Genomic DNA, 27,147 nt, shown 5'->3' on the forward strand with positions numbered 1-27,147 from the left:
CCAATCTCCCATGGACATTGAGTGCACTATATTTAACTAAGTGTATTTAACTAGAGCCATGTTCCATTTGTGTGTGTGTGTGTGTGTGTTTAGGGCCACACCCACGGCTTATGGAAGTTCCCAGGTGAGGGGTCCAATCAGAGCTGTAGCTGCCAGCCTACACCACAGCCCCAGCAATGGGGGATCCAAGCTACGTCTGCGACCACACCGCAGCTCACATCCCCGACCCACTGAGCAAGGCCAGGGACCGAAGCCGCATCCTCATGGATACTAGCCGGATTTGTTTCTGCTGTGCCATGAAGGGAACTCCCGGCCATGTTCTCTTTTGTGCGTATTGAATTGGGCATTGCATGTAACTAGGCATGTCACCAAAGGCAGGCACTGTCTTCAAGAGAGAGCAGCGGACACGAGGGGGTATTGTTCTTTCCCACCCGTAACAGAGATGGAAGGCTTGACATCACCCCAGGAGAGAGAACGCCCCTTTCTAGAGGCTTCCTCCTTAGCGCAGACAGGACTTTCTCTGCTCCCGACAACTCCATGACCCACAGTGGGTGTGCCCTCACAGCTGATTCAGGCTCCGGTGGGTGGCCTCGGCCAACTTGCCTCCAAGGGCAGGGACCCAGCTGCGCACACCAGGGGTAAGGGAGAAAGAAGTACCCCAAGAAGCCTGCACGACTTTTTATTCCAATCACCAGATCTGCCCTGAGAAAGAGCTCCCCAACCCTGCCTCACCTACAGGCCAGGGCCTGAGTCAGGGCAGAGGGACGTGCTGTCCCTGTCCCTGCAGAGGGAGGCCGAGATGCAGCCTGGGCTTCCCGGTGACCTCGCAGCTCCTGCCACCGCCTGTCCCCGTGGGGGGCTGAGGACGGGCTGCCCCGCCCAGGTTGGGGGGGGGAATCTCAAAGTCCCCCCAAAACAACGCTCCATTGAGGGTGGGGGCCTGGCCCTGGACACCTCGTGTCTCTGGGTGAGGAAGCTGCCGTCCCTCGTCTGTCAGGCCTGCTGCCACTCTCCACCCTGAGGGGGGAGGAAATGTGTGTGCCCCCAGCCATCCACTGGGGCCCGGGAGGGGGTTCTCTGCCCGACATTCCCCTTGGCCTCAGGCCAGCAGGCGGCTGTACTCTGCCAGGGCGGATGACTTCTTCACCCCGTCCCAGATGCGGGCGGCATAGTGGAACCTGGGAGGGGAGGTCAACAGTCAGAGTTGCCCCGGCTGCGGCCCCCGCATGACCTGACATCACCTCCTCGCCTGGATTCGGGCAGATGCCACTGCCGACGGCAGGTGGCTTGATCCCCTCGCCTCCCCCAGGGGAAGCAAGGCTCAAGGTGCCTGGTCTTGGACTAAGGCCTCAAGCCCCACCTGCTCCCTGCCCCACTTGGTGTTGGCCTTTGTGGGTAGGGGCCTATCTCTATGTCCCTCCAGAGTCGGCGGTGATCAGAAACTTCTAGCAGCAGCATAACTCTCCCACCTCCCAATCTCCCCTCCTTGCTGGGCCCTGGTTTATTATTTTACTTTATTTCTGACTGTGGTGTGCGGCAGCTTGATGTGGGATCCCAGTTCTTTTTTTTTTTTAAATTTATTTTTTGTCTTTTTGCCATTTCTTGGGCCGCTCCCACGGCATATGGAGGTTCCCGGGCTAGGGGTCAAATCAGAGCTGTAGCCGCCAGCCTACGCCAGAGCCACAGCAACGCAGGATCCGAGCCGCGTCTGCGACCTACACCTACACCTACATGGCAACGCCAGAACCTTGACCCACTGAGCAAGGGCAGGGATCGAACCCGCAACCTCATAGTTCCTAGTTGGATTCGTTAACCACTGTGCCACGACGGGAACTCCAGGGATCTCAGTTCTCAGATCAGGGACTGAACTGGGGCTGCAACAGTGAAAGCACTGAATTCTAACCACTAGACCACGAGGGAACTCCCTGGGCCCTTATTTAGACCAATGAGAGGATCCGTGGTCTGACTCCTCTGGCCTTGCACTGGCCCTGGTGGTGTCCTGCTGCTGTTTGCACTCCCCGCTAGTAAAACTGGTGACAAGACCTACACCCACCAGCTCATTAGGATCTAAGATAACGTGAAACAGCAGCACAATGGGAACAGCCATTGATGCCCCAGGAAGGGAGGCCGAGGGGTGGGGAGATCTGAGACCCTCGACGTGGCGGACGGGGGCCCCCCTGCCGAGCGCTCTTACCAGTTCTTCTCGGTGAGGATGGTGTGCGACAGCTGTGGCCGGGCCATGGACATCACCTGGCTCCGGAGCTTGCTCACCAAGGACTGGAAACTGGGGTGGCCCCGGTACCCGGGGAGGAGCGAGAAGAGCGGGCTGGACCCGGGTCCTGGAAAGGCAGAAGGGGAGGCTGAGGGGACAGGCCCCGAGAGCAGCCCGGCCTTCGAGGAGCCCTTTGGAGTAGGCGCCAGCCCAGGTCCTCCTGTCTTTTCACGACTCGCAAACAGGCTCCTATGAAAAGGTCTGAGCACCTTAGGGCCGGGTCAAGGCTCCCCTCAGACCAGCCTGTGCCTCTTTTTTCCCCACGTGCAGAAGAATTCACATTTACTGGTCCAAATACAGTAGCTATGGGGGCTTCAGGATCTGGCATTGCCGTGAGCTATGGTGTAAGTCACAGACTAGCCTGGGAAGCTCCACAGGCTGCGGGCATGGCCTAAAAAGCAAAAAAACAAAAACGAACACAGCTGCTAACATCTGCTAAACTTGCATTTCACACTGACTGGTGTCTGCTTACAGACCAGATCCTCATGAGAGAAGCGCACCTGCTCTTGGGGGGTTTTCACTTTCGGCCTCGCTGTCCATGAAGGGCACCAGGAAGAGGTTGACCTCGGAGTCCAGGAAGTCCGGCGGGAGCCCAGGGAAGACGTTGCACTGTAACATGGACAGTGTACCTGCGGAGCGAACCCGTGAGGCTGCAGCCACCGGGCCGCGGGGTGGTGGGGGGGATGCACAGGATGGTCCAGCAGGGCTCGGGGCCAGGGGACGGGATCAGGAGCCTGGGGTCGGGGGACCGGAGGACCCTCACCCTTGTAACGCAGGTGGGAGTGGGCCATGAGCTGGTCGATCATCAGGTGCATCTGCCGCAGCTTCCGGGGGCAGAAGTCCTCCCTGCGAGCTTTGTTCTGCAGGAAGACTGGGGGGGGAGGACAGGGGCCGTGAGGGGGGTCGAGCTGGGCCACTGAAGACCTGCCCTGCTCCTGGGTTCAGTCATGGGACATGTAACTTCACTTCAGTACCAGGCCCTGCGCTGGGGGATGCTGGGGATGCAGAAAAATGACGAGCTGGTTTCTCCCCCGGAAGCCCCGGGTCTGACGGAAAAGGCAGAAGAGGAAGACGGCCTCGTGATCAGGAGCCAGACGGAACCGCTAGGGGCTAGGGAGGCGGAGGAAACAGGGAAGTGCTTGCCTGAGGTGGCATAAAGGAACCGCGTTTCTGCACAAGAGCACAGCCTGGGCTGAGCCGGCCAAGGAACCACACCTGCGGGGACCCCAGCAGGGAGACCAGGGTGCTCCCTGAGCCCCACCTCCCCCGAGGACTCCTGGTTTCCGTCCCGCCCCGTTGCAGCCCCCAGAAAACCTCTCACCCAGGTGGGGGTAGTACTCGGTGCCTTCATCGGAGCCTGAAGAGCTGCTGGACTCGTGGCTGGGGGATGGGGTGGAGGGCTTCACCATCTCTGCCGTCTGCAGGAACCTTGGGGTTTGGGGCAAGAGGTTGCTGCCCTGGCACCGGCCCCCCCATATCCCACAGTCTGGGGAAGGAAGGGGCACGCTTTGCGGATCTGATTAAGGCTACAGCTGCACTCGGATAAGACACACACACACACACACACACACACACGCACACGCACACGCACACAACCATATTCCTCACACATTTTTAGAGAATCCAGAGACAACCCTGTCAGACACCAATCCATGGACCTATGTCAACATGCGTGTACTTTGCAATGAGTTTATCTCATCAAGAAAAATACTTGAGATTAAGTGGAAAGTACAGAGATTTCCTTTTTGCCTTTTTAGAGCCGCACCCGAGCATGTGGAGGTTCCCAGGCTAGGGGTCAAGTTGGGGCTGCAGCTGCCAGGCGCCGTGTGAGCACTGGGGCTTCTGTTCTAATGAGGGAGACGGGCTGTAAAGCTGGGTCTACACCGTCCTGGGCAGTGAAGGAGAACCCAGCAGGGTGACAGTGGGACAGTCACAGGAGAGGTGGCATCGGCAAGTCAGGGGGGCCGGGGTCCACCTGAAGGACGTGGCGGGGGGGCTGACACTCGTGGGAAGGGACGAGGGGTGCAGAGGTCCTGCGAGGCACGGGGAACGGGAACGAGGCCACAAGGGCTTGGAAGGAGGGAGACAGGGAAAGTGGTGGGAATGGTTGGTGTGGTGCCTGGGGCCGCAGCAAGTGGGACCCTATAAGCCACACAGAAGGACTCGGGATTTTCTTCTGAGTGACGCGAGCAGATCGCAGAGGGTTGCGTGTCCATGTGCCGACAGAGAACTAGGGGGCAGCGACTCAGGCCCACTTGTGCTTTCCAAGGGTCCTTGTGGCTGTGAGGGAGCTCGTGAGAGCGGGAACAAGTGGCTAAGGGCTGGGGCCCCGTCCCCCACCTGCTCCCCCACCACAGCTCCTCACCTATACAGACTGAGGTCCGTGAACCAGTCCTGGACGACAATCACCACGTGGCACACGGTGAAGAGGAAGGCAGCGATCTGGAGCGACTGGGCAGGAAGGGACAACAGAGGTGAAGGTCCCCGCAGCCCAGACGGGGGTCCCTGATCCTAGGACTTGGCTGAGGGGACAGCAGGGCAAGGGCCTCTGAACCTAGAAGCACCTACTGTGTGCCTAGACTGTGCTGGCACTTCCCCTACAGTCACCTCTACACGGGGCACGGCAGGAATGCCACCCCCATTGCATTACTCAGGTGGACACAGAGGCTTGTCGGGTGTGACTCTTCCGAGGGGCCGCAGCAGGGCTGAGCCTGACCTGACTTGGTGCTGGGCTCTCCCTCCAGCTCCTGGGGCTCCCAAGGCTCTTGTGAAGTAGGACGTAGCCCAGCCCACATCCAGCTCTGCCTCGAGGTCCCCCAGCCTGGCTCGGCCCCCTCACCTGCATCTCCACGTAGGTGTGGGGCAGGTTGTACTCAGGAGGCAGCTTGCGGTCGTTGTTGATGAGGTGGTCCAGGATGGAGGGGCTGAGGATGGGCTGGAGCAGGAAGAGAGGAAGGAGCTGGGGAGACGCCAGGGGTGAGGACCCCAGGGGACACGGCCACCCAAGTGCCGCCTGATGACAACGGCAAATATACTGCCTTTCAGGACAAAATAAGGTCCGAAACACAGGCAAGCCCTCACCAGTACAGAGCTAGTCAGCGAGGCAGAAGGTGAAAGAAAAACGTTTCAAAGCAGTTCTAGTTTCCAGCACTTTTCCCAGCTTTTACAAATCACCCCGCTCTCAAGTGCCCCAGGAGAACGTTCCCAGTGGTGATAGACTCATATTTATTTATTTATTTATTTTTTAGGGCCGCACCCACAGCATATGGAGATTCCCAGGCCAGGGGTCGAACTGGAGCTGCAGCTGCCGACCTACACCACAGCCACAGCAATGCAGGATCTGAGCTGCATCTGCGACCTAGACTGCACCTCATGGCAACCTTGGATCCTTAACCCACTAAGCAAGGCCAGGGATCAAACCTGTGTCCTCCTGGATGCTAGTCAGATTCGTTTCTGCTGAGCCACGACAGGAACTCCTACACCAAACATTTATGTGAACCAATCATGTCCCCACAGCAACCTTGTCCTGTTGTTTCAAATGCTTTCAAGACGTCGCTCATCACTCAGGTCCGAAACCAGTGACGAATGACGAAAACTGGTGAGGATCGACAAGCTACACCAGCACATGTAAAAGCATCAGTGATGAGCTCATCACCTTTTCTTGAAGGAGCCTTCCATCTGAAAACTACAGGAACCTGGGGAGTTCCCTGGTGGCTTAGAAGTTAAGGACTTGGCTTTGTTTCTGCTGTGGTGCATGCTTGATCCCTAGCCTGGGAACTTTTGTATGTCGTGGGTGCAGCCAAAAAACAAACTAACTACAGGAGCCTAAGTCAGCTGGAGGGTCTGCTCATTCCTTACTGCACTGAATAGAATTTTTTTTTTTGGGCTGTGCCCATGGCAGGCAGAAGCTCCAAGCCAGGGACTGAACCCGTGCCACAGCACTGACCTGAGCCACAGCAACGACAATATCAGATCCTCTAGGCCCCTGGGGAACTCCATTCTGCCTTGTTTTAACTTCTGCTCAACCCCATGTGGGCCCTGGCCCAGCTGGTTCCATTGTGGAAGGTTTTGCACATTCTGTGCCATCAATGTGTAGAGAGGCCAGAACGTTCCCCTAACGCTCAGTGTGCGGCAGCCTGGGGCCAGCCCCCTCCTGGAGCCGCGTGCCGGCGGGGAGCAGGCACGGCACCCAGAGGTGGGGAAGGCTTCCGGGAGAAGGCCATGCCCTACGTTCGGGGAGGGGAAGGCATTAGCCAGGCAGCAAGGCTGGGGGAGAGGGTGCTCTAACACCAACGCCCCGACGGCCGAGAATGCTGAGAACGTGCTTCAGGCTGGGCACTGTCAGGACTGGTGCAGACTCACCGAAAGCTCACCAAGACCCTACGAGGGAGGCAGTGTTGTTTTTCCCACTTTAGAGAACGGAGCGGTGGAAACGTTACATGATTAGGCCAAGGCCGCACAGCTCAGGAGAGCGAGCACGGCGAGGCCTTGCGGTGTGCGTGGTGGAGCTGATGTCTACACCAGAGGGGAGGCCAGAGAGTCTGAGGGAGGTGAGCCCTAGATGCCAGGCTAAGGCAAAGGGATCCTAGGGAGCTGAGGAAAGCTGCCAGTCACACGCAAGACAGGTCAGAAGGCTCACCAGGAGCCAGGCCTGTGCCCAGCGATCTGCCTGGACTGCTCCACTGACTCCCTGCAGCCACCCTACAAGGCCGAGAACACCTGTCACCCACTTACAAGTGAAGATACTGAGGGATGTGAGGGGTTAAAACTTTAAGGTCACCCAGGGGTAAGAAGGAGAGGGAATCTGGATACAGACTGACTATAAAAGGCCCACACCTGTTTTTTGTTTTTTTTTTTGTTTTTTTTTTAAGCCACACCTGCAGCACGTGGAAGTTCCAGAGCCAGGATGGAACCTGTGCCACAGCAGTGACAATGCTGGATCCTTAACCTGCTGCGCCATAACAGAGCTCCCTAAAAGGCCCACACTTTTAACTGCTTTGCTAGAAGATTCTTTAAGCTCCTGTGTACCCAATGGATGGGAGGGGAGGAGCTAAAACTTGACAAGGAGTCGAAGGGCCAAGAAAAGACACAAGTTGGCTAGAGCACCGTGGAATCCATGCAGGGGTCTGGCTTAAACACACTCGGGAATGGAGCTGAACGCGGCATGAGCGGACGGCACCTGTGTGTCCAGGAAGACGATCCGCTCTTGGGTAATGAAGAAGTCGATGCCACTGGTCTGGTTGCCCCCTCGCTCCTTCATTTCAGCGCTCTGGGCCCGGAAAACATACGCCCTGTGGAGGGGAGCAGGTGCGGGCATCAGAGGTCTGGTCCTCACCTTTGCGCCTCCAGAGTGAGGGCTGCTGCCTGCGAAACCCTTCATCCCCGGCCCCTGCTGTCTGGGGCCCTATTTTATACCACGTGACTTCATCCCCACCCACAAGTCAATCTGTTAACTCTTTACAAAATCAGGAGACTGAGGTGTTTAAAAGCAGGGACTCCGTGGAGTTCCCAGTGTGGCTCAGCGGAAACGAACCCGACTAGTAGCCATGAGGACGCAGGTTTGATCCCTGGCCTCGCTCAGTGGGTTGGGAATCCAGCATTGCCATGAGCTGTGGTGTAGGTCGCACAGATGGGGCTCAGATCCCCTGTGGCTGTGGCTGTGGTGTAGGCTAGCAGCTGTGGCTCCGACTGGACCCCTAGCCTGGGAACCTTCATATGCTGTGGGTGCAGCCCTAAAAAAACAAAAATGAACACACACTGTCCCGAAACTCCGCTCTGTGCCAGATCCTGGGCCGAAGCAGAGAATGAGAAAGACGAAGCCTCTGCTCGCATGGACCTTCTGGTGCAGCTCAGAGCAATAGATAGCAGCCGCTCTGCCCTCGGAAGAGGAGCTGTGTGGAGCTCCGGGTGGGACGACTTAGTGGGGGAGCCAGGCAGGGCTGCCCTAAGTGGCAGATGACACTGAGGAAGAGAAGTTAATGAAGCAACTTTAATGCATTTGAAGCATGAGGAGAGGGGCAGGCAGGAGGGCAGGGAAGGCGACCCCCGGAAGAAGCTGGGGGCAGGCATGAGGGTTGAGCATCCAGGGCTCTAAGAGCGGAGAGCACAGGGATGCTGGCACCCAGGCCTTTGGGCGGCCTGCCAGGCAGCTGGGGCTTTGGGCCCTGAGGCTGGAGAAGCCCCTGAAGGGACCGAAGACGTGAGAGGTGTGAATCTGGGTTTGGGCAAGCTCCCTGTGCTGCTGTGCGATGGCGCCTGCTGAGTGGAAAGCGGGTCTGACTTTGAGGGCTCCCTCTGCTTGTGACCCCACCTCCATGCCCTCCCTGCTGGGGCTCTGCACTCCGCTCACTCTCCAGGGCGGCTCCGCCCAGAGGTCCGCCCTCGCCACGCCCTGTGACTGGGGCACTTTCCCTTCTCTCTCTCCTGAGTGTGCTGGTTGACAGATGCCCCCCTTCCAGAAGCCCGCCCTGACCACCCGACTTAAACCGTATCGTGGTCCCAGGGCCGCCTCCCTGTGATTCCTTCCTGTTTGGTCATCATCTCCTAAGGTGTTTATTACCTTCCCTGCTAAAATGCAAGCCCCATGGGGACAAAGAATTTTGCCAGTCATTTCCTGCTGTAGCCCTGGCACTGAGGACAGGGCCTGGCACAGAGCAAGCTCCCTGAAAACACTTGCTGAACTGAACTGTAGCAGGAGGTGGCCGTGAAGGAGGAGAGGAGCCAATGCAGTCTCCAGGTAATCAGGACGTAAAACTCAGGACACTGGATGACAAGAGTTGGTCCCGGAGTCCACCACACCCAGGCTGACCTGAAAGACATGCTGGGCCCGGAGGATTCTCTCCAGCTCAGACATCTGAGCTGAGAGCCATGGGGAAGCGCTAGCTGCGGGTGGAGGCTGAGACGGGAAGGATGCTGTGGCTGGTCCAGCGCACAACCAGGCCGAGCTGAGCGAGCAGAGGACGGGGGTGGGGTGGGGGGGGGTGGGAAGAGCACCTGGGAGGCGGAGCCCCTGCCACTCTGGGTCTGGCTCTTAGACTGTTCTGCGTTTCCCTCACGCCCCTCTGAGATCTGCTGGAAACTAGGGCCTTTCCTTAGAAGAAAAGCCTGACCTCAGGTGTGTGTAAAAGTCCTGCATAGGCCGTCAGGGGGTTCACCACCTGCTGGAGGCCCGTCCATGGGGTCCAGGGAAACAGCACCTGCTTTATTTATTTATTTATTTTTTTGGTCTTTTGTCTTTTTAGGGCCACACCTGAGGCAAAAGGAGGTTCCCAGGCTAGGGGTCAAATCAGAGCTACAGCTGCCGGCCTGCACCACAGCTCTCGGCAACGCCAGATCCTTAACCCACTGAGCAAGGCCAGGGATTGAACCTGCATCCTCTTGGGTACTAGCCGGGTTCATTAACCACTTTTAAGGAGGGGAACTCCATCACCTGCTTTATAAAAAACCCAAACCCCAAGGTTTTTTTTTCAATAATCCCAAATAACTCCTACTTCTTCTCACCCCCCGTCTTGATGTGTCCTTAATTAGACTGTGGCCCCTACTCCCTAACCTTGCCTTTCTTTCTCTCTCTCTCCTTCCTGCCCTCAGTCTGGGGCCCTAGTTCTTAAGCTCCCTCCTCCCCCAAATCCCCTCCTGTGACTTCATCTTCTGTCTTCATGATCATACCCTGTCCCCGGTGGACAAGACACGACTAAGGCTGGTCTACAACCCCTGTCCCCTCATCCTGGGCCCCACTGGTTCCCAGGTCTTATTGGCCACATCCTGTGAGTGCTCTCTCTGTGCCAGGCTCCTGTTAACTTCTGCCTTCCCGATCTTGTCTCATCCTCCAAAAACCCACTTCACAGACGAGAAAGTGAGATGCCAGGAGATAAAGGGACCTGCCCCAGGTCAGCCAGCTAGAGAGTGGCAGGGCTGACATGGAGGTGACCTAAATCCAAAGACTTCATCAAAACACCATCCCAGGTCCCGGCTGGCCCTGCACCACTGCCCAGAGGAAGGGGCGGAGGGAGGAACAGGACTGGTTTCCTTGGAGCTACACGAAGACTTGGCCCAGCCCCTAACTGTCCTCATCTGCCAGAGACACTGAGGTCAGCAGCGGGGAAGCAACTCCCCCAAGTCCCTTGGTGACACCATCCTGATCCAGGCGGGTGCCCTCTTCCCTCCTGGCCACTTCCATACCCCAGCCCCAAGCCCCCTCACCTCTGGTCCTCTTCAGGAGTGTTGGCTGACAACAACGACATGACCATGGACTTGCCTGTCCCCTGGAGGCCCAGGACACCGACCACCAGCACATCGGTCTGATCCAACAGGTACTGTGGGAAGATGCAGGAATGCGACCTTGGTAAAGCTGCAGGTTGCTGGAGAGGTGGGATGGGGGCCTAGAGACGTCCGTGCTCACCGCCTGACTTGTTGGACATGAAGAAAAACTTTTATGGCCCCAATCCCCTCAACTGGGCTTTAAAGGACCTCTGGGTATGTGTGGTGGGGTGGGGCACACAGACTGTTCTGGGTACAGACAACAGCATTTGTGAGAGCTCCAGAGAAGACGGCCTGGCTGGTCAAGAAGCTAACAGGACGTCAGTGTGGCTGGAAAGGAAAACTTGACTCTTGGGAAGAGAAGGGGAGAAGCACAGGGACAAAAGGACAGGTGGAAAGGCCTGGGTAATTGAGGGCCACTGGACCGGACTCCTGGGAGGCTCTAGGCTCCAGACAGGTTGGGAAAACACAGGGGAGCATGAGAAAGGGAGCGGGGAACAGGAAGGGGAGCCCAGCCCATCCTGGCTCTTGTCTGTGGGGTTTAAAGGTCCTGGAGAATCCTGACACCGGCACCTCTGGGCCGCCAGCTCTGCTGACTTTCACCACCAGGGGGCGTAAGAAACACTCCTCAAGGAAAACAGTCCTGTCCTCAGGGTGGCAGCTGCTCCTTAGAATCACCTGGAGAACTTTAAAAGAAAAAGGGGGTGGGGGGAGCTCATCCAGGGGCCAAACCCTAGACACATGAAAACAGAACGCTGAGGGCTAGCCCTCAAGATGGCAGTGACCACATGTGGCTACTTTAATTAAAATTAAATAAAATTGAAAATTCAGTTCCTCGGTTACACCAGCCACCTCTGGGGATGTGAAAGTAAGTGCTCAATAGCAGGGCCTGGACAGTGCCTCTTTTTTAAAGCTCTCCAGTTGATACCAAGACAGAGTGGACATGGAAAGGCAGCAGGGCCGGGTAATAGGAGGGCCTGGCATGTTGGCCCAGTGAGTCCAAGCTGGGGGAGGGGACGGGGCACCCCAATGACAGATCTGGGGGGAAAGCAGCAGAAGAGGGGAAATGGAGACTGCAAGGCTAGAAGGCCAGGAGTGTGAGGTGCAAACTAGAGCAGGAGCCTCTGAGATGGAGGGGACACCTCCAGGGGGTGACATTCCAACCAGTAAATCCCCGCACCGGCTGGGTTTCAACCAATCAGGAGGAGGACTGGGGCAGGTCCGGGAGGCCACCCGCTGTGGGATGGCACCAGAGATCCCAGAGCCTCTGCGATGGTAGTGGTGGTTTAGTCCTGGTTTGCCCACCAGTATCAAAGTAGTTCAGTATTTCAACGGCCAGGCCTAGTCTGGGGTGTTGCCCACCAAGTGGGTGGAGGGAGGGGGAGGCAAGGGCGTGGGACCTGGAGAAGCTGGAGCAGGGAGAAGCCCCCCCAATGCCTGTACCTCAATGGCGCTGTCGCACCAATTCATCTGGTCATCCACCAACTTGATGCTGTGCTTCATGCGTTCCGGGGGGAGCAGCTTGGCCTGGCCCACGACGGCTGGAGACAGGAAAGGGAAAGCAGGAGACGGAGGACGTGCTGAGGGTCTGCGTGCGGGGGGAGCCAGCCCCCAACCAGGGCCCGCCCGGCCCCCACTCACGGTCCATGGCTGCTGGCGCGGCAGTGCCCATGCCCCGGTTTTGGATCTGGTACACAGGCTGTGTGGGCCGCTGCCCTTCCTTCTCGCCCTTGGGCGGCGTGGGGGCCGCAGGCGGGGGTGGGGTGGTGCCCTCGGGGGTTGAGGCGGGGGTCGAGGCCGCGGGCCCTTTCCCCTCCTCCCGTGGTTTCATGAGGACGATGGGCTTCTCAAGAGGGGCCGGAGCAGGCGGGGCGGCAGGGGCTGCTGGGGGCGCCGGCTGCTTTGACTATGGGACAGAAGGTTCCAGTCGGTGGGTGGGAGAGATCCTTGCCCTAACTGCTCCCAGCCGCCCCTGCCCCCCGGCCGCCCCTTCTTCGCTGCTCACCCGCTCTGCTGGAGGCTTTGAGAGGATGATGGGCGTTTTCTGCATGACGGCCGTGCCCGGCTCTTCGCTGCCATCCTGTGGTGAGGGAGGGCGGTTACTCGGGAAGTGCCCCCCCCCCCCCCCCCCCCGGCTCCCTGGACACCGTTTCTTGCCAAGCACCACTCTCAGCGCTTTCCTGTGTGAACTCCTTCAACCCTACCAACAGCCCATGAGAGAGATACTATTATCCTCCTTTTACAAAGGAAGAAACTGAGATCAGAGAGGTTAACTGGCTTGCCCAAAGTCACACAGCCACGAAGCAATGGAGCCAGGCGGCCTGGCACCAGAGAAACCTGGGTTCAAACTTGGCTCTGGCTTTTGTCGGCTGTGTGAACGTGGATAAGGAACCACCCTCACTTGGGCTTGTTTCCTGGCAAACGGTGACAGAATTCCTTCCTTGCAGGAGTTCCCCTCATGGCTCAGTGGTTAATGAACTCAACTAGCATCCAAGAGGACGCAGGTTCAATCCCTGGCCCCGCTCAGTTGGTAAAGGATCTGGCATTGCCATGAACTGCGGTGTAGGCCAGTGGCTACACCTCCAATTGGATCCCTAGCTTGGGAACCTCTATAAGCCGCAGGTGTGGCCCTAAAAAGAAGAAGAAGAAGAAGAAGTGGCAGGAAGATGCTGAGGTCACCAGGGGACAGGGAGGATGTGGGCATGTGGGGGGTTCCACTGGCCACCAGGAGGCTGCCAGGGCTCAGCAGCAAAGTCAGGGTCAAAGACGAGAGGTCTGGGGATTCTTGCTGACTGAAGCTGAAGGTGCAGGAAGATGGTAACAGAAGGACGTGCGGAAGGAGGAGGGCACAAGCTCTCCCTCACACTGTGCGTCCGGAAAGGAACACGCAGAGCCAAGCTCAGTGTGAACCCAATCTCTTCACGTCTGCAGTTTTATGGCTCAGAAACTGTCACGACCACTTCCTACCTCCACCCTGCCACGCAGCTCTCAGAGGTGGGCAGGGCCCTGGCGAAAGGACAGGGTGGGGGTGGGGGGGTGTAGAGGAGAAGGTTCTGGCAGGAAGTCACCATGCACAGGAGAGAGCAAGGCAGGACCCCAGCCCACTCCAAAGCCGCCAATTCCTGATTCCCAGTCCAGAACACTCTACAGGGGATGAAACGGGGCTGTGGCTGAGGTTCACTTAGATTTGGGTTCTAGCCCCAAAGCTTACTGACTCTGGATTTTGAACAAGTCCCTTCCCCTCTAAGACTCTTTCAGAGCAGTAAAAACTGGACCCGTCGCAGGCTCTACTTCATGGGGGAGCTTCATGGTCCAGGAAGACCCAAAGGGTGGCAAGCACTTTGCACGGTGCCAGCTCACCCCACGCTGCTCGATAAATAGAAACAGCTGCTATTATTAGACGACCTCATAAAACACGGGCTTCCGGCACCTCGGCTCAAACTCCAACGCCAATTCCACTCAGAGAAATCCGACATTTTTTCCAAGGTCTATCCAGTCCCATGTGAGCTGGCCCCAGTCCCCTCTTTGATCTCATCTTCTATCACTTTTCTTCTTCGTCCACTGCAGCCAGGCTGGCCTCCTGGATACTCCTTGAACACACCAGATAAAGGCCTCAGGGCCTTTGCATCTGCTGTTTTTTCTGTTTTGAATGCTCTTCACTCAAGATCATGTCACAGCTTGTTTCCTTGCCTCCTTCAGGTCTCTGGTCAAGTCACCTGTTCAGAAAGGCCTTTCCTTCCCCTTCATCTAAGAAGGGCCCTTTATCACTGCAAGGGCAGTCTGCTGTCCACTGATAAATCTCCAGCATCTAGATGAGCGCCTGGCACAAGGCAGGGGCCCAATAAACAACTGTCGAACCAGCAGACACATGAATGCTGCCCCAGGCTCACTCACCCGTCTCTCTCTTTCCCAGGGGGCGATGTAGTCCCTCTCCCGACCGCCAGGCCCCGAGAGATTCTGGGGGCCGCCAGGGCCTGGCTCCTTCCACCGCCGCCGCCTCTCCATGCCGTAGAGCCCAGGCTGACTGTGCCCAGACTCAGACATGGTCACCTACAGGGAGAAAGAGGGCAATTCCAGGGTGAAGAAAGTCTCTGCCCACTCTCTTTGGCATCCCCCAGGCTCTAAGAAGGCATTTCCTTTCAAGAGAACTCTGGCTGTGGCAGTGACTGCCGGCTGGCTCCCAACAGCCATTCTTCCAAAGAAATAAAACCCTCTGTCTTGAGCTGGGTACCTGGCTATCCAGAACACACCGCTCGGAGTTCCCGTCATAGCTCAATGGTTGACAAACCCTACTAGTATCCATGAGGATGTGGGTTCAATCCCTGGCCTCGCCAATGGGTTGAGAATCCAACGTGGTTGTTAGCTGTGGTGTAGGTCGCAGACATGGCTCAGATCTGACGTTGCTGTGGCTATGGCATAGGTCAGCAGCTACAGCTCCCGTTCAACCCCTAGCTTGAGAACCTCCATACGCCATGGGTGCAGTCCTGAAAAGACACACACACACACACACACACACACACACACACACACACACACACACACACACACACACACACACACACACACACACACACAAAGAAAAAACAACAGAATACACCTCTCAGCCTAGTTTGCAGTTAGCTATGGCCATGTGACTAAGTTCTTTCTGGCCTGTGGTATAAAACCAGAAGTGTGTCCTAGAAGCTTTTAGAAACTGTTCTTCACAGACATTGGCACATGCCTTTTGTCCCTTCCTCCTCCCAACTGAAAGGAATGTGGCTGCGGAGGCTGGAGCTGAAGCAGCCATTGTGGTCTGTGAGGCAACTTATTGGGAGGAACATAGAAGAACAACGGGGATGGGGGGCTCCCTCTTAACCTTAACTTGCCTATCTCTGGAAGCAGGAACAAGTCCCTTTCTCTCTTTTACAGCCCAAACTATTCCCAACTATTTATCACACACGCCCTGACACAAACAATAGCACATATGGGGGAGGGTCACATAAAAATAGGACATATAGTCTTTCCCAAACCGCAGCAAAACATTTCCTTACAAATGTGTCACGTGACCTTCAGTCTGCCAACTCCGCGTTGATTACCCAATACGGTGACTCTGAGGGTGGGGCTCCGGCACTCAAGGGCCTATTTTCACCTGGGGTCCCTTACATTTCGGCATCTTACCTCCCATTCCTGATGGTCTGCCATCCCTCACACTCCAAGGTCTCACCGATGTTTAATCTAAGACATTATAAAATATCAGTTTACCTATATGACTCACTCCCTACCACTGAACTCGCTGTTTATAGGTCCCTAGGGAGGTTCCCCAGCTGGTTACACTCCCTTCCAGGGAAGTAGCCTGTTTGCAGGAGCATAAGGCCAAATGCTATGGCTCAGAGGTCAAACTGGCAAACTGTAGTCTATGGACCAAATTTGGTTTTTCTTCCGTTTCAGGAAATAAATTTTTATTGAACATGGCCATATCCATCAATTTATAAACTGTCAAGAGTTCTCGTTGTGGCACAGCGGAAACGAATCAACTATGAGCCATGAGGTTGTGGGTTCGATCCCCAGCCTCGCTCAGTGGGTTAAGGATCTGGCACTGCTGTGAGCGGTGGTGTAGATAGCAGACGTGGCTGGGATCCTGCATTGCTGTGACTGTGGCATAGGCTGGCAGCTGTAGTTCCAATTTGACCCCTAGCCAGGGAACCTCCATATGCCTCAGGTGTGGCCCTAAAAAGCAATAAATAAATAATAAATTGTCTGTGACTGCCTTTTTTTTTTTTTTTTCTTCATTTTTGGCTGCCCCGTGGCATATTGAGCTCCTGGGCCAGGGATCAGGTCCAAGCCGCAGGCTCAATCTAAGTCACAGCTGTGGATCATTAACCCACCATACCAGGCCGGGGATCGAACCTGTGTCCCAGCACTCCCAAGACAGCACCAATCCTGTTGCACCACAGCGAGAGCTCCTATGGCCCTGCCTTCTCGATACAATGGCAGAGTTGAATAGTGGAGACAGAGACAGTATGACCTGCAGAGTCTAAGATAATTACTCTCTGGATCTTTACAAAAAAAGTTTGCTGACCTTTGCTTAGCTCTTTTTTTTTTTTTTTTAATTTTTATTTCTTTTAGGGCCGCACCGTGGCTTTTGGAAGTTCCCAGGCTAGGGGTTGAATCAGAGCTGCAGCTGCCGGCCTACACCATAGTCAGAGCAACGCCAGATCCGAGCCGTGTCTGTGACCTACACCACAGCTTGTGGCAACACCAGATCCTTAACCCACTGAAGGAGGCCAGGGAACAAACCTGCGTCCTCATGGATCCTAGTCGGGTTGATTACCGCTGAGCCACAATGGGAACTCCCTGCTTAGCTCTTTTTTTTTTTTGTCTTTTTGCCATTTCTTGGGCCGCTCCCACGGCATATGGAGGTTCCCAGGCTAGGAGTCGAATTGGAGCTGTAGCTGCCGGCCTACACCACAGCCACAGCCACGCGGGATCCGAGCCGATTCTGCGACCTACACCACAGCTCAGGCGATGCTGGATCCTTAACGCACTGAGCGAGGTCAGGGATTGAACCTGCAACCTCTTCGTTCCTAGTTGGATTCGTTAACCCCTGAGCCATGATGGGAACTCCTCCCTGCTTAGCTCTTAAGTGCCTTCAAATCATTTTATGAATCTCTCTGCTTCCTACCCCACTACGTAATGACATTAACAGGTCCCTGTGAGAGACTCTTTCCCAGGAACATTAGTATCTGTTTAGAGCACGCAGTAGAAATTTTGCTAGTCAGGTAGGAGCTGGTCTAGCTCCTCTCCCACGGCTCTTCTGGGCACCCCTGCGCCCCAGCCCTAAGAGAAGGCTGAGACAGAGGAGGGCAAGGGCTGCTTACAGATGCTCATGCAAACTGATTCATTCCGCACATTTGCAAATAATTGTTTACAGTTTCTAGTGATTATTCCCCTTAGAAATTGGGACTCCTCCCTCTCCTGCAATTAAGTGTCTGTTCCCTTGTCTCACTGGGGATTCTGCCCCAGCACTAAAGTGTCTGTTTACAAACCTAAGAGGAGCCCCTTCCCATGCATGTTATTCAGGGAACTTCCACAGTATTTGAGTTTATTCCACAGCCCCTAACAGGAGTTGTCCAGAATTTAAGAGTCCACCTACAAGAATTTTGGAGACCCCCAATATTGTTTCCAGGCTCCTCTGGGGCTTACCCACCCCCAGAAGTATAAAGCCAGTCTACTTGTGTTTATTTACAGATCTCTTACAGTGACCTTCCAGAATTTAAGAACCTTAATTACAAATTCTTTGTGAGGCTCCCTCAGTACTTAAGCATCCCTTCATCCCTCCCTTTTGGGGATCTCCCAGAATCTAAGTGCCTGTTGGTAAGTTATTTGGGGAGACTCCCAATTCCTAACTCCGTATTTACGGTCTAATGAAGCATCCCCTCCCCAGGACTTGAGTCTATCCACACTATTTTTCTGAAAACTCTCTAGCAATTACACATATATTTAGTCTCTTATATGGAGTCTCCCCTGGAACTTGAATCTATGTTTTACTCAGGGAATTTACTCATAATTAGACAACGGTTTACAGGCTTCCCGCGAGGAACCCCAGAACTTTAGTTTCTATTTACACAGTAACTGGAAGTACTTGAAGGTCCTCCCTAGTGTTTAAGGATCGTTTGCAGGCCTTCTACGAGAATTCCCAGAACTTGAAGTTTCTCTATACACGTTACTAGAGAGACTTCGCAATAATTTACGGCCAGTTTACAGGCTCTATTACGGCCTCCCAGAACTGAAGTTCCCACATACACATTTGAATCCTCCCCACCCAACTCCCGCCAACCCGGTATTTAATGGGTTGCTCTTGGCTCCACACTCAAGTTACACACACCCGCCCAGGCATCAGAGCGACCGAATAGCGGCCCAGGAGGGGGCGGGGCCCCGAAACCCGCCCCGCGCTCCGCCCCCCGCTGGGGCGCCAGCAGCGCGCGGGCACGCGGGCCCCTTACCTTAGTCGATTGGTTTCTGGGGAGCAGAGGTGCGGGCGCTCTGAGATAGGGGTGGGGGCAGGGGGTTCCACCACGAGCCACCGGCCTGTAAATGGAGTCAGGGGGTCCGGAATCGTAGAGGGGAGAGAGGCAGAGAACAAGCACCGGTCAATCCAGAACCGATCGGGGTACCCGGGAAACGTCACCCAAGGGAGGCCGGCACGCGGAAGGAAAAGGCGGAGGAGATATCGCGGGGTCAAGCCGAGATCAGGTTGCGCCAGCTGCCGCCCCTGCGCATGTGCCGCAAGCTGAGCGCGCGAGAATCGAGCGTGAGCGCCGGGCTGAGCATGCGCAGATGGAGGTGGTTGGCCTCAACACGCGTGCGGATTACGGAGGGAAGGTGGGAGGACGCGGCGACTCCTCCTCTGTGCGCGTGCGCGTCTCTAGGGGCGTGCGTGGGCGGGCAGAGCTGAGGGAGAGGCTGCGGTCTTGGAGGTTTTGAGTTCGAGTCCCACCTCTTCTGGAGTGTAGGCGGCATGCGGTGGGGTGGGGCAGCAAGTGAGGAATTTCGGTGATTGCCGAATGAATCAGACTTGGCATATGTGCTGGAAAAGATCCCGGTCTGCGGCGGGAGACAGCTAGTGGATCAAACTACTTAGGCATTGCAGGGCGCCGTTGGATCTTGAATTGATGGGCAAGGGCCCTCCAGGCGGGGGAACCCTGGGGGAAGGTCCAGACTGGCTTGTACTATTGGAGTTCCACTGAGGCGGGAGATGAGGCAGTAGACAAGGGCAGGTCAGATCCTGAAGGGACAAGAGTCGACGATTGGTATGAATACCAAGACCACGTATTAAACCCTTCGGAGACCGGGTGGAAATTTGAACCGCCTGAGGGTGCAACCTGTGTGAGGCGTTGAGGAATACCTGGCCCGGTGCAGAGAGCACACGCGCAGTCCACTAGTGGCGGGTTACCCTTGAGACTGACAGGTGGTACTAGAGAAGACAGCAGTTTGTGTATATTCATAGACATGTAGGTGAGTGGGGCGTTGGCTATTTTTCATTTGAAACTATATTTGGACAGGGAGCACCTCACCTGTACATTCTGACAAAATTCAAGCAGCCAGTAGGGTCCACAATAAAAGCCACTTTCCACCCTTGTCCCCATATTCCATCCCTAGAGCACCATTTCCCAGTTTCTTTTTCTTTTTGTTTATTTATTTATTTTTTTATCTTTTTAGGGCCGCAGCATATGGAGGTTCCCAGGCTAGGGGTTGAATTGGAGCTACAGCCGCCAGCCTACACCACAGCCACAGCAACACCAGATCCAAGCCGGGCCTGCAACCTATACCACAGCTGACGGCAATGCCAGATCCTTAACCCACTGAGCGAGGCCAGGGATCGAACCCACAACCTTAGGGTTCCTAGTCAGATTTGTTTCTGCTACGCCACAACGGGAACTCCCCTCCCAGTTTCTTTCTGAAGCTACTGTTAAAGCATTGGTGTTGAGAGCTTGAGGCTGGGTTCACATAAATGGTGGCTGACCTTGGCCAAGTTCCTTAACTCTCTGCTGCTATGCCCCTGTTTCTGAAATGGAGATGAGGGCACCAGGTTGATAACACTGGTAGAGTTAAATGGGTGACAGTACCTAGAAGAGTTCCTGGGGCATAGTAGCACTATGTGTTCTCATTATGTTGTGGTTTACCCTGATAATGGTAACGGTTGAGTCTGAACCGCCACCTACCTTCCAGGCCTCATCCCTGCTGCCATTTTTCCCAGCACAGGTGCCAGGTGGGACCATTTCTCCAGACTGTCATAGGTTGAGTGACAGATCCCTTCACACAGACTGAGTTGAGAGTCTTGTTGTTTATAGATTTTCAAGAAGATTCTGGTTGTTTGGCGGAAATACAGAGGACAGGTCCTCTTTGTGTTATGTCTGTCAGGGTCCCTTTTTCGCATTCTCATCTGTTAGGTCACATCTGTTTTCCTTTCTTGAGTTTTTCAACCCCAGATTAGCCCCCATGTCATTGTCACCTCTGGGCAGCCCTCAGAGGTGGAAATTTGACTTAAGGGAAGAAAGGAGGGGCCTGGCATTGGACCATGGGCCCACTGTATGCCAGGTTCTGGTTTACAGATGTCACTACAATCTTCTCCCCTCCTCATTTAACAGATGCAGAAAATGAGTCTGCAGGAGAAGAAGGGCCTTACTGAAGTCCCCAAAGCCAGGAAGCATCAGGGCCTGGATTCAAACCCAAGCTCGTCTCACTCTAGGGTGAGCCCACATTTTTTCCCTGGCAACAGGCAACCTGCCTAGCGGTGAGTCAGTGGTGCAATCATGCACCCAGAGAGCTGCCTTTTTCCTTATATTAGTGGGATGGCATGCCATTGTGGGGATGGCCCATACTTTATTTAACCATTTCCCTATTGATAAACATTTAGGCTGTTTCTGGACCTTTGCTCTTACAAACGTTTGTCACAGTGAATATCCCTGATTGCACATCTGATTGCACGTACATGAAGGTATCATCAATAGACTGTCTCATTAGAAGTAGAATTGCTGGGTCAAAGGGCACATGCACGGGGAATTTTAAGAGCCATTTACCAAAGGATCTGTTCATGTCTCAGTTCATTTCTCTGTTCCTTTCATGCATTTGTTTATATCTGTTGAATTAATTATGGAATGCTTGTTATCTGCCAGGCGTGCATATAGGCTGGAGATCCTATAGTGAATAGGACAGAGCATCTGCCTTCCAGGAGCAGATCTGGTAGGGCAGACGATGTCAGGTAAAAGATGTATGCAAGGAAAAATCAGGATAAGAGAATTGAGAGTGACACAGGTCACAGAGAGTGAAAGGTGGTCAGGGAAGGCTGCACTGAGGAGGTGACATTTGAGCAGAGGCCTGAAAGATGGTAAGGAAATCAGCCATAGGAAGATGCTGAAGAACAAGTGGAAAGATCCCAAAGTGGGAGTGAACCTGGGCGTTCAAGAATCATCAAGGTGACCAGAGTGGCCTCAGCAGAGTGGAAAAGGACTCTAGTTTTAAAGAAGGGTGCATGAGGTCTTGTAGGCCATGGTCAAGGCTTTCAAATTTACTTCCAACTGCAACAGGAAATCATAAGCCAGGGCCAGAGTGTTACGATGTCTGTTTTATAAAGACTTCTTGGAGTTCTTCTTGTGGCTCAGTGAGTTAAGAACTCCACTAGTGGAGTTTCCATTGTGGCTCAGGGGAAACGAATCTGACTGGCATCCACGAAGGCAGAGGTTTGATCCCTGGCCTCAATCAGTGGGTTAAGCATCCAGCGTTGCCATGAGCTGTGGTGTAGGTCACAGACACAGCTCAGATCCTGCATTGCTGTGGCTGTGGCACCAGCAATGACACCTAGCCCGGGAACCTCCATATGCCATGGGTTTTGCCCTTAAAAAAACAAACAAAAACACCAGTTATAATGGAAAAAATAAAAATCATTATTAAAAAATGAAAAAAATAAAACCACTCGACTTGTATTCCTGAGGACACAGGTTCAATCCCTGGTCTCCCTCAGTGGGTTAAGGATCCCGTGTTACCGCAAGCTGCAGTGTTGATCACAGATGTGGCTCAGATCCTGCATTGATATGGTGTAGGCCGGGAACCACAGCTCCAAATTGATTCCTAGCCTGAGAACTTCAGTATGCCACAGGTGGGACCCTGAAAAGAAAGAAAGAAAAAAAGCTTTCTCTAGTGAACACCAAAAAGTAATAACAGTGGTTGACTGTGGGTGGGGTGATGAAGGTTATAGGTAGATGAGGATCAGAACTGGGAGGAAGGCTTCTTGAGACTGTTACACTTTGGAACCATGTGACTGTTATTTGTGCACAAAAAGTTAAAGCAGTGCTTGTGGCTGTGAAAGAGAAGAGGCTGTAGCTGGGCAGCCGTGGAAGCAGGAGAGGAGGAAGCTGCTGTCCTTCCCTGGGTGAGAGATAATGGTGACTCAGGAGGAAGCTTGTGTGAGAGGAAGCGTGAATCAGGGATGACTTAAAAGTTATTCTGGGAGTTCCCGTCCTGGTTCAGCTATTAACGAACCCGACTAGTATCCATGAGGACGTGGGTTCGATCTCTGGCTTCGCTCAGGGGTTAAGGGTCCGGCATTGCTGTGAGCTGTGGTGTAGGTAACAGACGCAGCTCGGATCCCGCATTGCTGTGGCTCTGGTGTAGACCGGCGGCTACAGCTCCGATTAGACCCCTAGCCTGGGAACCTCCATATGCCGCCAGTGCGGACCTAGAAAAGGCAAAAAGGCCAAAAAAAAGTTATCCTGAAGCTTGGGGCCTGACCAGCTGGGTGAAGAGTGATGCTTTTTACTGAGATGGGGAAGAGGAGTCTTGATGGGGAATTGACAAGCTTTGAACTTCGTAACTTGGAGGTACACATTGGACGTCAAGTACACAGTTGCAGTTGGGCGAAGCCCAACTTTGTAGACACAGAAATTTTTACAGTCTTTTCATTCCCGAATTTTAAAAACTTTTATGGTATAACGAACTCCCACATACCCAGCACCCGGTGTGGATAATTACCTTTTACTTACGTTGTTTCCTCTGTTTTCCTTTCCCACGTATAAGTACACATTTTCCTGGAGTGTCTCGATTATTTTTTAAGCTGTTAAGCAAATCTCAGATGTCCTATCATTTTATCAATAGCTACCACGTCATGAATTTTGGAACTGTTAGTATATAGATGGTATTTAAAGCCCCAGGATTTGCTGAAACTACCCAGACTGGTAGAGAGTAGAGACTGGGCGTGAATCTCCCATATTTAGGAGTCAGGGAAAGGACCAGCATCTTAGAGGGGGGCCGAGAGGGAGCAGGAACATCAGGACAGGTGATGACCTGGGACCAAGTGAACACAGTGTTCCGAAAAGACGGTGATCAACTGGGGAGCAGAGATGTGGGGCAGAAGCTGGAGGGGGACGTAGGGTCCGCTGTGAAGAAAACAGGGCCGTATCCCCCAGTCTCGCTATGTCATGGAAACGTCTCAGTTTCCTAATACAGAATTGACAAGGCAAAGATTATAGGTACTTATTTTTCTTTATTTTTGTTGAGGTGTAACTTAAAGGTGCAGAAAAGGCCCAGATCTTGAGGGTTTAAGTCAATGAAGTTTTATAAATATATATACTTGTGGGACCACTAACCAGGTCAAGATGGAGACCTTTCCAACACCCCAGAACTTTCTCTTGGTCCCTTTCCCTGTCGACTCCCCCACTCCAGAAGCAGCCACTGATGTGATTCCACTCACTATGGATGAGTTGTGCCTGCTCTTGAACTTGATAGAAATGAAATCTTATAGCAGGTCTTCTGTGTTGTCTGCCTTCTTTACCTCTTGAGTCTGTGTCCTCCCTACTATGAAATGTACCAGGAGTTTGTTCTGTAAGAACTTACTTTTAAAGCATTTCCAGGAGTTCCTGTTGTGGCTCAGTGGTTAATGAATCCGACTAGGAACCATGAGGTTGCGGGTTTGATCCCTGGCCTTGCTCAGTGGGTTAAGGATCCGGCGTTGCTGTGGCTGTGGTATAGGCCGACAGCTACAGCTCCGATTAAACCCTGAGCCTGGGAACCTCTATATGCTGCGGGAGCGGCCCTAGGAAAGAAAAAAAAATGCATTTCCACATACAGGTTATTTTACAATATCTAACATAAGACTCCAAATTTGAATTCCAAATGTTTTGCAGTTTGGTGAAAACGTCGTGAGCTTTAAGGATGATGGAGTCTGTAAATTCCGTAAAGGTCCTTCCAGTTCCGGTGGGATGTTTTTCACATGGGAGGAATGGCAGCCTATCTGTGTGCTGATAGGAGTGATGGCACGAGAGTCTACGAGAGAGGAGACTTAGGACCTGGTCCTCAAGGAGGCGGGAAAGGGTACAGACAGGGTTCAAGTGCAGAGTGGGCATGGGCTTGAAGAAGGGCCATTCCATCCTGGTAAAAGCATGGCAAGTGTTACCAATTGCCATCCCCTCCAAATTGTAAAAGCCACTCTCCTGGTTTTTTATATGTTAGCAGTTGTCCCACACAACAGAAAAGCTCAAAACGAGACTTGGGAGTGCGGTCTGGTGTTGATGTAGAGGATATGGCATCTTTTACGGACCGTCATAATGAACTGGACCAGTGCCGGCGATGTTTGTTCTCCATGGAGGCGGCAATACTGACGATGTTTGTTCTACAGGAGAGGCGTGGGCAGTTAAAACAGAATCCTTGGGGAGGAAGAGGAGCCCCCTGACACTATGATTTATAATAAGTATGTATGTGGTTTTTGTCCCCAGTCTGGCAGAGCGCTCCTTAAAACCCCTGGAGAACTTCCTCTGATGAGACCAATAATGGTATCTTTTGTTATGTTAATGAGGTGGCTTTGGAAAGCACCTAGGCAACCTAAGGATAGGGGCTGGGTGCCAGGGTCCCATCCCTCAGACTCCTGGGAGGGGAAGGGGGTTGGAGGTTGAATCAATCACCAGTAGTCAATGATTTACTTAAACATAATCATGTAACGAAGCCTCCATAAAAAAACCCAAAAGGACAGGGCTTGGTGAGCTTCCAGATGGGTGGAAGATTTGGGGGGTGCCCTAGGTGGGTGTGGAAGCTCCCTGCCCCTTCCCCATATCTTGCCCTCTGCATCTCTTGCATCCAGCTGTCCCTGAGTTACATCCTTTTATAATAAACCAGTGATCTAGTCAGTAAAACGCATCTCTGAATTTTGTGAGCCACTCATCAAACCCAAGGAAGGGGCTGTTGGATCTGTAGCCAGTTGGTCAGAAGCACAGTTGACAGCCTGGACTTGAAATCGGCGTCTGAAGGGGTGGGGGTGGGGGGCAGTCTTGTAGGACAGCACTCTTAACCTGTGGAATCTGATGCTGTCTCTTCACAGACAGTGTCAGGATTGAGTTGAATTGTGGTGTCTGAGAATTGCTTGGTGTGGATGAGATAAAACTTCACGGGCTGGAACTGGATGCAGAATCTTTAGCAGCCAGAACAGGGAGGGGCTGGGGAGGCTGGAGGTTGGGGCGGGGGAGAGCCTGAAGAGCCTGTGGGGTATTAACCCCATCCTGTAGTGGAGAAGAATGCATACCTGGCTGGCACCAAGAAGCAGGTGCACACCAGGGCATGCAGCATGGTTCCTTGCAGAGTTCAAAGTTGGGCAAAAGGGTTCAAGATGGGAGGGACATGGGAGTTTTTAGGGGGATGGAAACTTCAAGCTTGAGCTGAGTGGTCGCTGCTTGGGTGAATGCATTTGTAAAAATCCATTGAGGCTTCTTTTAAAACTAGTGTCCTGGAGTTCCCATTGTGGCTCAGCAGTAATGAACTTGACTAGTATCCACGAGAATGTGGGTTTGATCCCTGGCTTTGCTCAGTAGGTTAAGGATCCAGCATTGTCATGAGCTGTGGTGTAGGTCACAGACGCAGCTTGGATCCCGTTGCCTCGCCTGGGGCGTAGGCCAGCAGCTGCAGTTCCGATTCCACCTCTAGCCAGGGAGCTTCCATATGCCACACCTGCGACCCTGAAAAGCAAAATAATAAAGTAAAAATAAAGAGTGTCCTTTGGAGTTCCTGTTGTGGCTCAGTGGGTTACGAACCTGACTAGTATCCATGAGGTTGGGGGTTCCCTCTCTGGCCTCCGTCAGTGGGTTAAGGATCCAGCCGTGAGCTGTGACGTCGTAGGCCGCAGATGCAGCTTGGGTCTGGCATTGCTGCAGCTGCGATTTCACTGCTAGCCTGGGAACTTCCATATGCTTCAGGTGTGACCCTAAAAAGACAATAAATAAATAAGTAAATCAAATAGGTGTCCTCAATGTAAAACCTCAGTAAGAGAAAACATGAGCCAGGCCTCGGAGTTCGACTCTGGCGGAAGGGCAGATGGCGACCGTTGAAGGGTTTTGTGCAAGGGAAGGACTCAGTCATGTCTGGGACCATTAGAGGGTGGGCAGTGGCCCCAGCTCCTGACTGGCTCTCTTACTGTGCTAAGCCCCCAGCCCTCTCTGGACCCACTTTTCCCCACCCAGGCCTCTCGGGGTGGAGCCAGAGCCAAAGTAGGAGGGGCAAGTTGCCCAAAGGGGCAAGTGAGCTGCAGCCCCTCAAAGGCAGAGCCCTCTGGCTCATGCCTGCAGCCTGCCCCTGGGGCAGGGCCTTCAGGAGGTGCTGGTCCTGTGAGGGGAGAGCAGAGACTGCTGGAAGGGGGCGTCCAGACCCACGCCCCACAGTGGAAGGTGGGGGCAGGGAGTCTGGGGCAGATCCAAGAGAATTCAGAACAGGAGCTCTCAGCTCTGCCCTGAGCTTCTCAGTCAAAAGCCCCTTGTAGCCAGTTTCTACCTCGTCTCAACAGAAACCAACACGTGGTAGAAGGTGAGGAGCTTCTGGCCACTCCGGGTGTCTGTGTGTCCATTCAGGGATAAGCACTGAGGCATGACATAGGCCAGGCCCTCGACGTTGAAGACACAATAGAGAACAAAAATGAAAATAGTGTCATGACCTCTCAGTGTCTGAAGGCGCTGGTTGGCTCAGTGCTGGGGCTTCAGAGCCAGGCTGCCCGGGTCCAATCCCAGCTCCCTCATCTCTTTGCCATGGCTCTGGACAGGTTTCTTAATCCCTTGGTGCCCCAGTTTCCTCATCTCTAAAGCGGGACCAGTAATACACACTTTGTCTCC

The 27,147-nt window shown here is 53.9% G+C and overlaps 1 protein-coding gene and 1 long non-coding RNA gene across 7 annotated transcripts; one reads left to right on the top strand and one right to left on the bottom strand.

The window, feature by feature from the left end:
- Positions 1-665: 665 nt before the first annotated feature.
- On the bottom strand, positions 666-18,789 carry SMG9 (SMG9 nonsense mediated mRNA decay factor). 6 transcript variants are annotated; one of them, XR_014806269.1, is made up of 15 exons: positions 18,511-18,789; positions 15,686-15,742; positions 14,423-14,578; positions 12,534-12,608; positions 12,170-12,434; positions 11,972-12,069; positions 10,472-10,584; positions 7,452-7,563; positions 5,112-5,207; positions 4,638-4,723; positions 3,594-3,700; positions 3,036-3,143; positions 2,773-2,901; positions 2,195-2,663; positions 666-1,178 (listed from the first exon to the last, which is right to left on the bottom strand). XR_014806269.1 is itself a non-coding variant. In XM_013988666.3 (15 exons), the coding sequence occupies exons 2-15, from the start codon at positions 15,707-15,709 to the stop codon at positions 1,100-1,102; spliced, it is 1,593 nt and encodes a 530-aa protein (XP_013844120.2). In that variant the 5' UTR covers positions 15,710-15,742; positions 18,511-18,789; the 3' UTR covers positions 666-1,099. The 6 variants fall into 6 exon arrangements, 4 of the variants coding, with proteins under 4 accessions (XP_013844120.2, XP_005655993.2, XP_084817194.1 ...); XM_013988666.3 differs by having other exon boundaries at positions 2,195-2,339; XR_014806270.1 differs by lacking the exon at positions 15,686-15,742.
- LOC102166702 (uncharacterized) lies at positions 18,751-25,188 on the top strand. Its single transcript, XR_298578.4, has 3 exons — positions 18,751-18,889; positions 20,656-20,801; positions 24,512-25,188. It is a non-coding gene; the product is annotated as an uncharacterized LOC102166702 (long non-coding RNA).
- The last annotated feature ends 1,959 nt before the right edge of the window (positions 25,189-27,147 follow it).

The sequence above is a fragment of the Sus scrofa genome, chromosome 6, assembly GCF_054392235.1.
Source record: "Sus scrofa isolate SSC_HxYL_T2T_F1_AM1 chromosome 6, Sscrofa_HxYL_maternal_Yorkshire_Landrace_v2.0, whole genome shotgun sequence".
Classification (NCBI taxonomy): Eukaryota; Metazoa; Chordata; class Mammalia; order Artiodactyla; family Suidae; genus Sus; species Sus scrofa.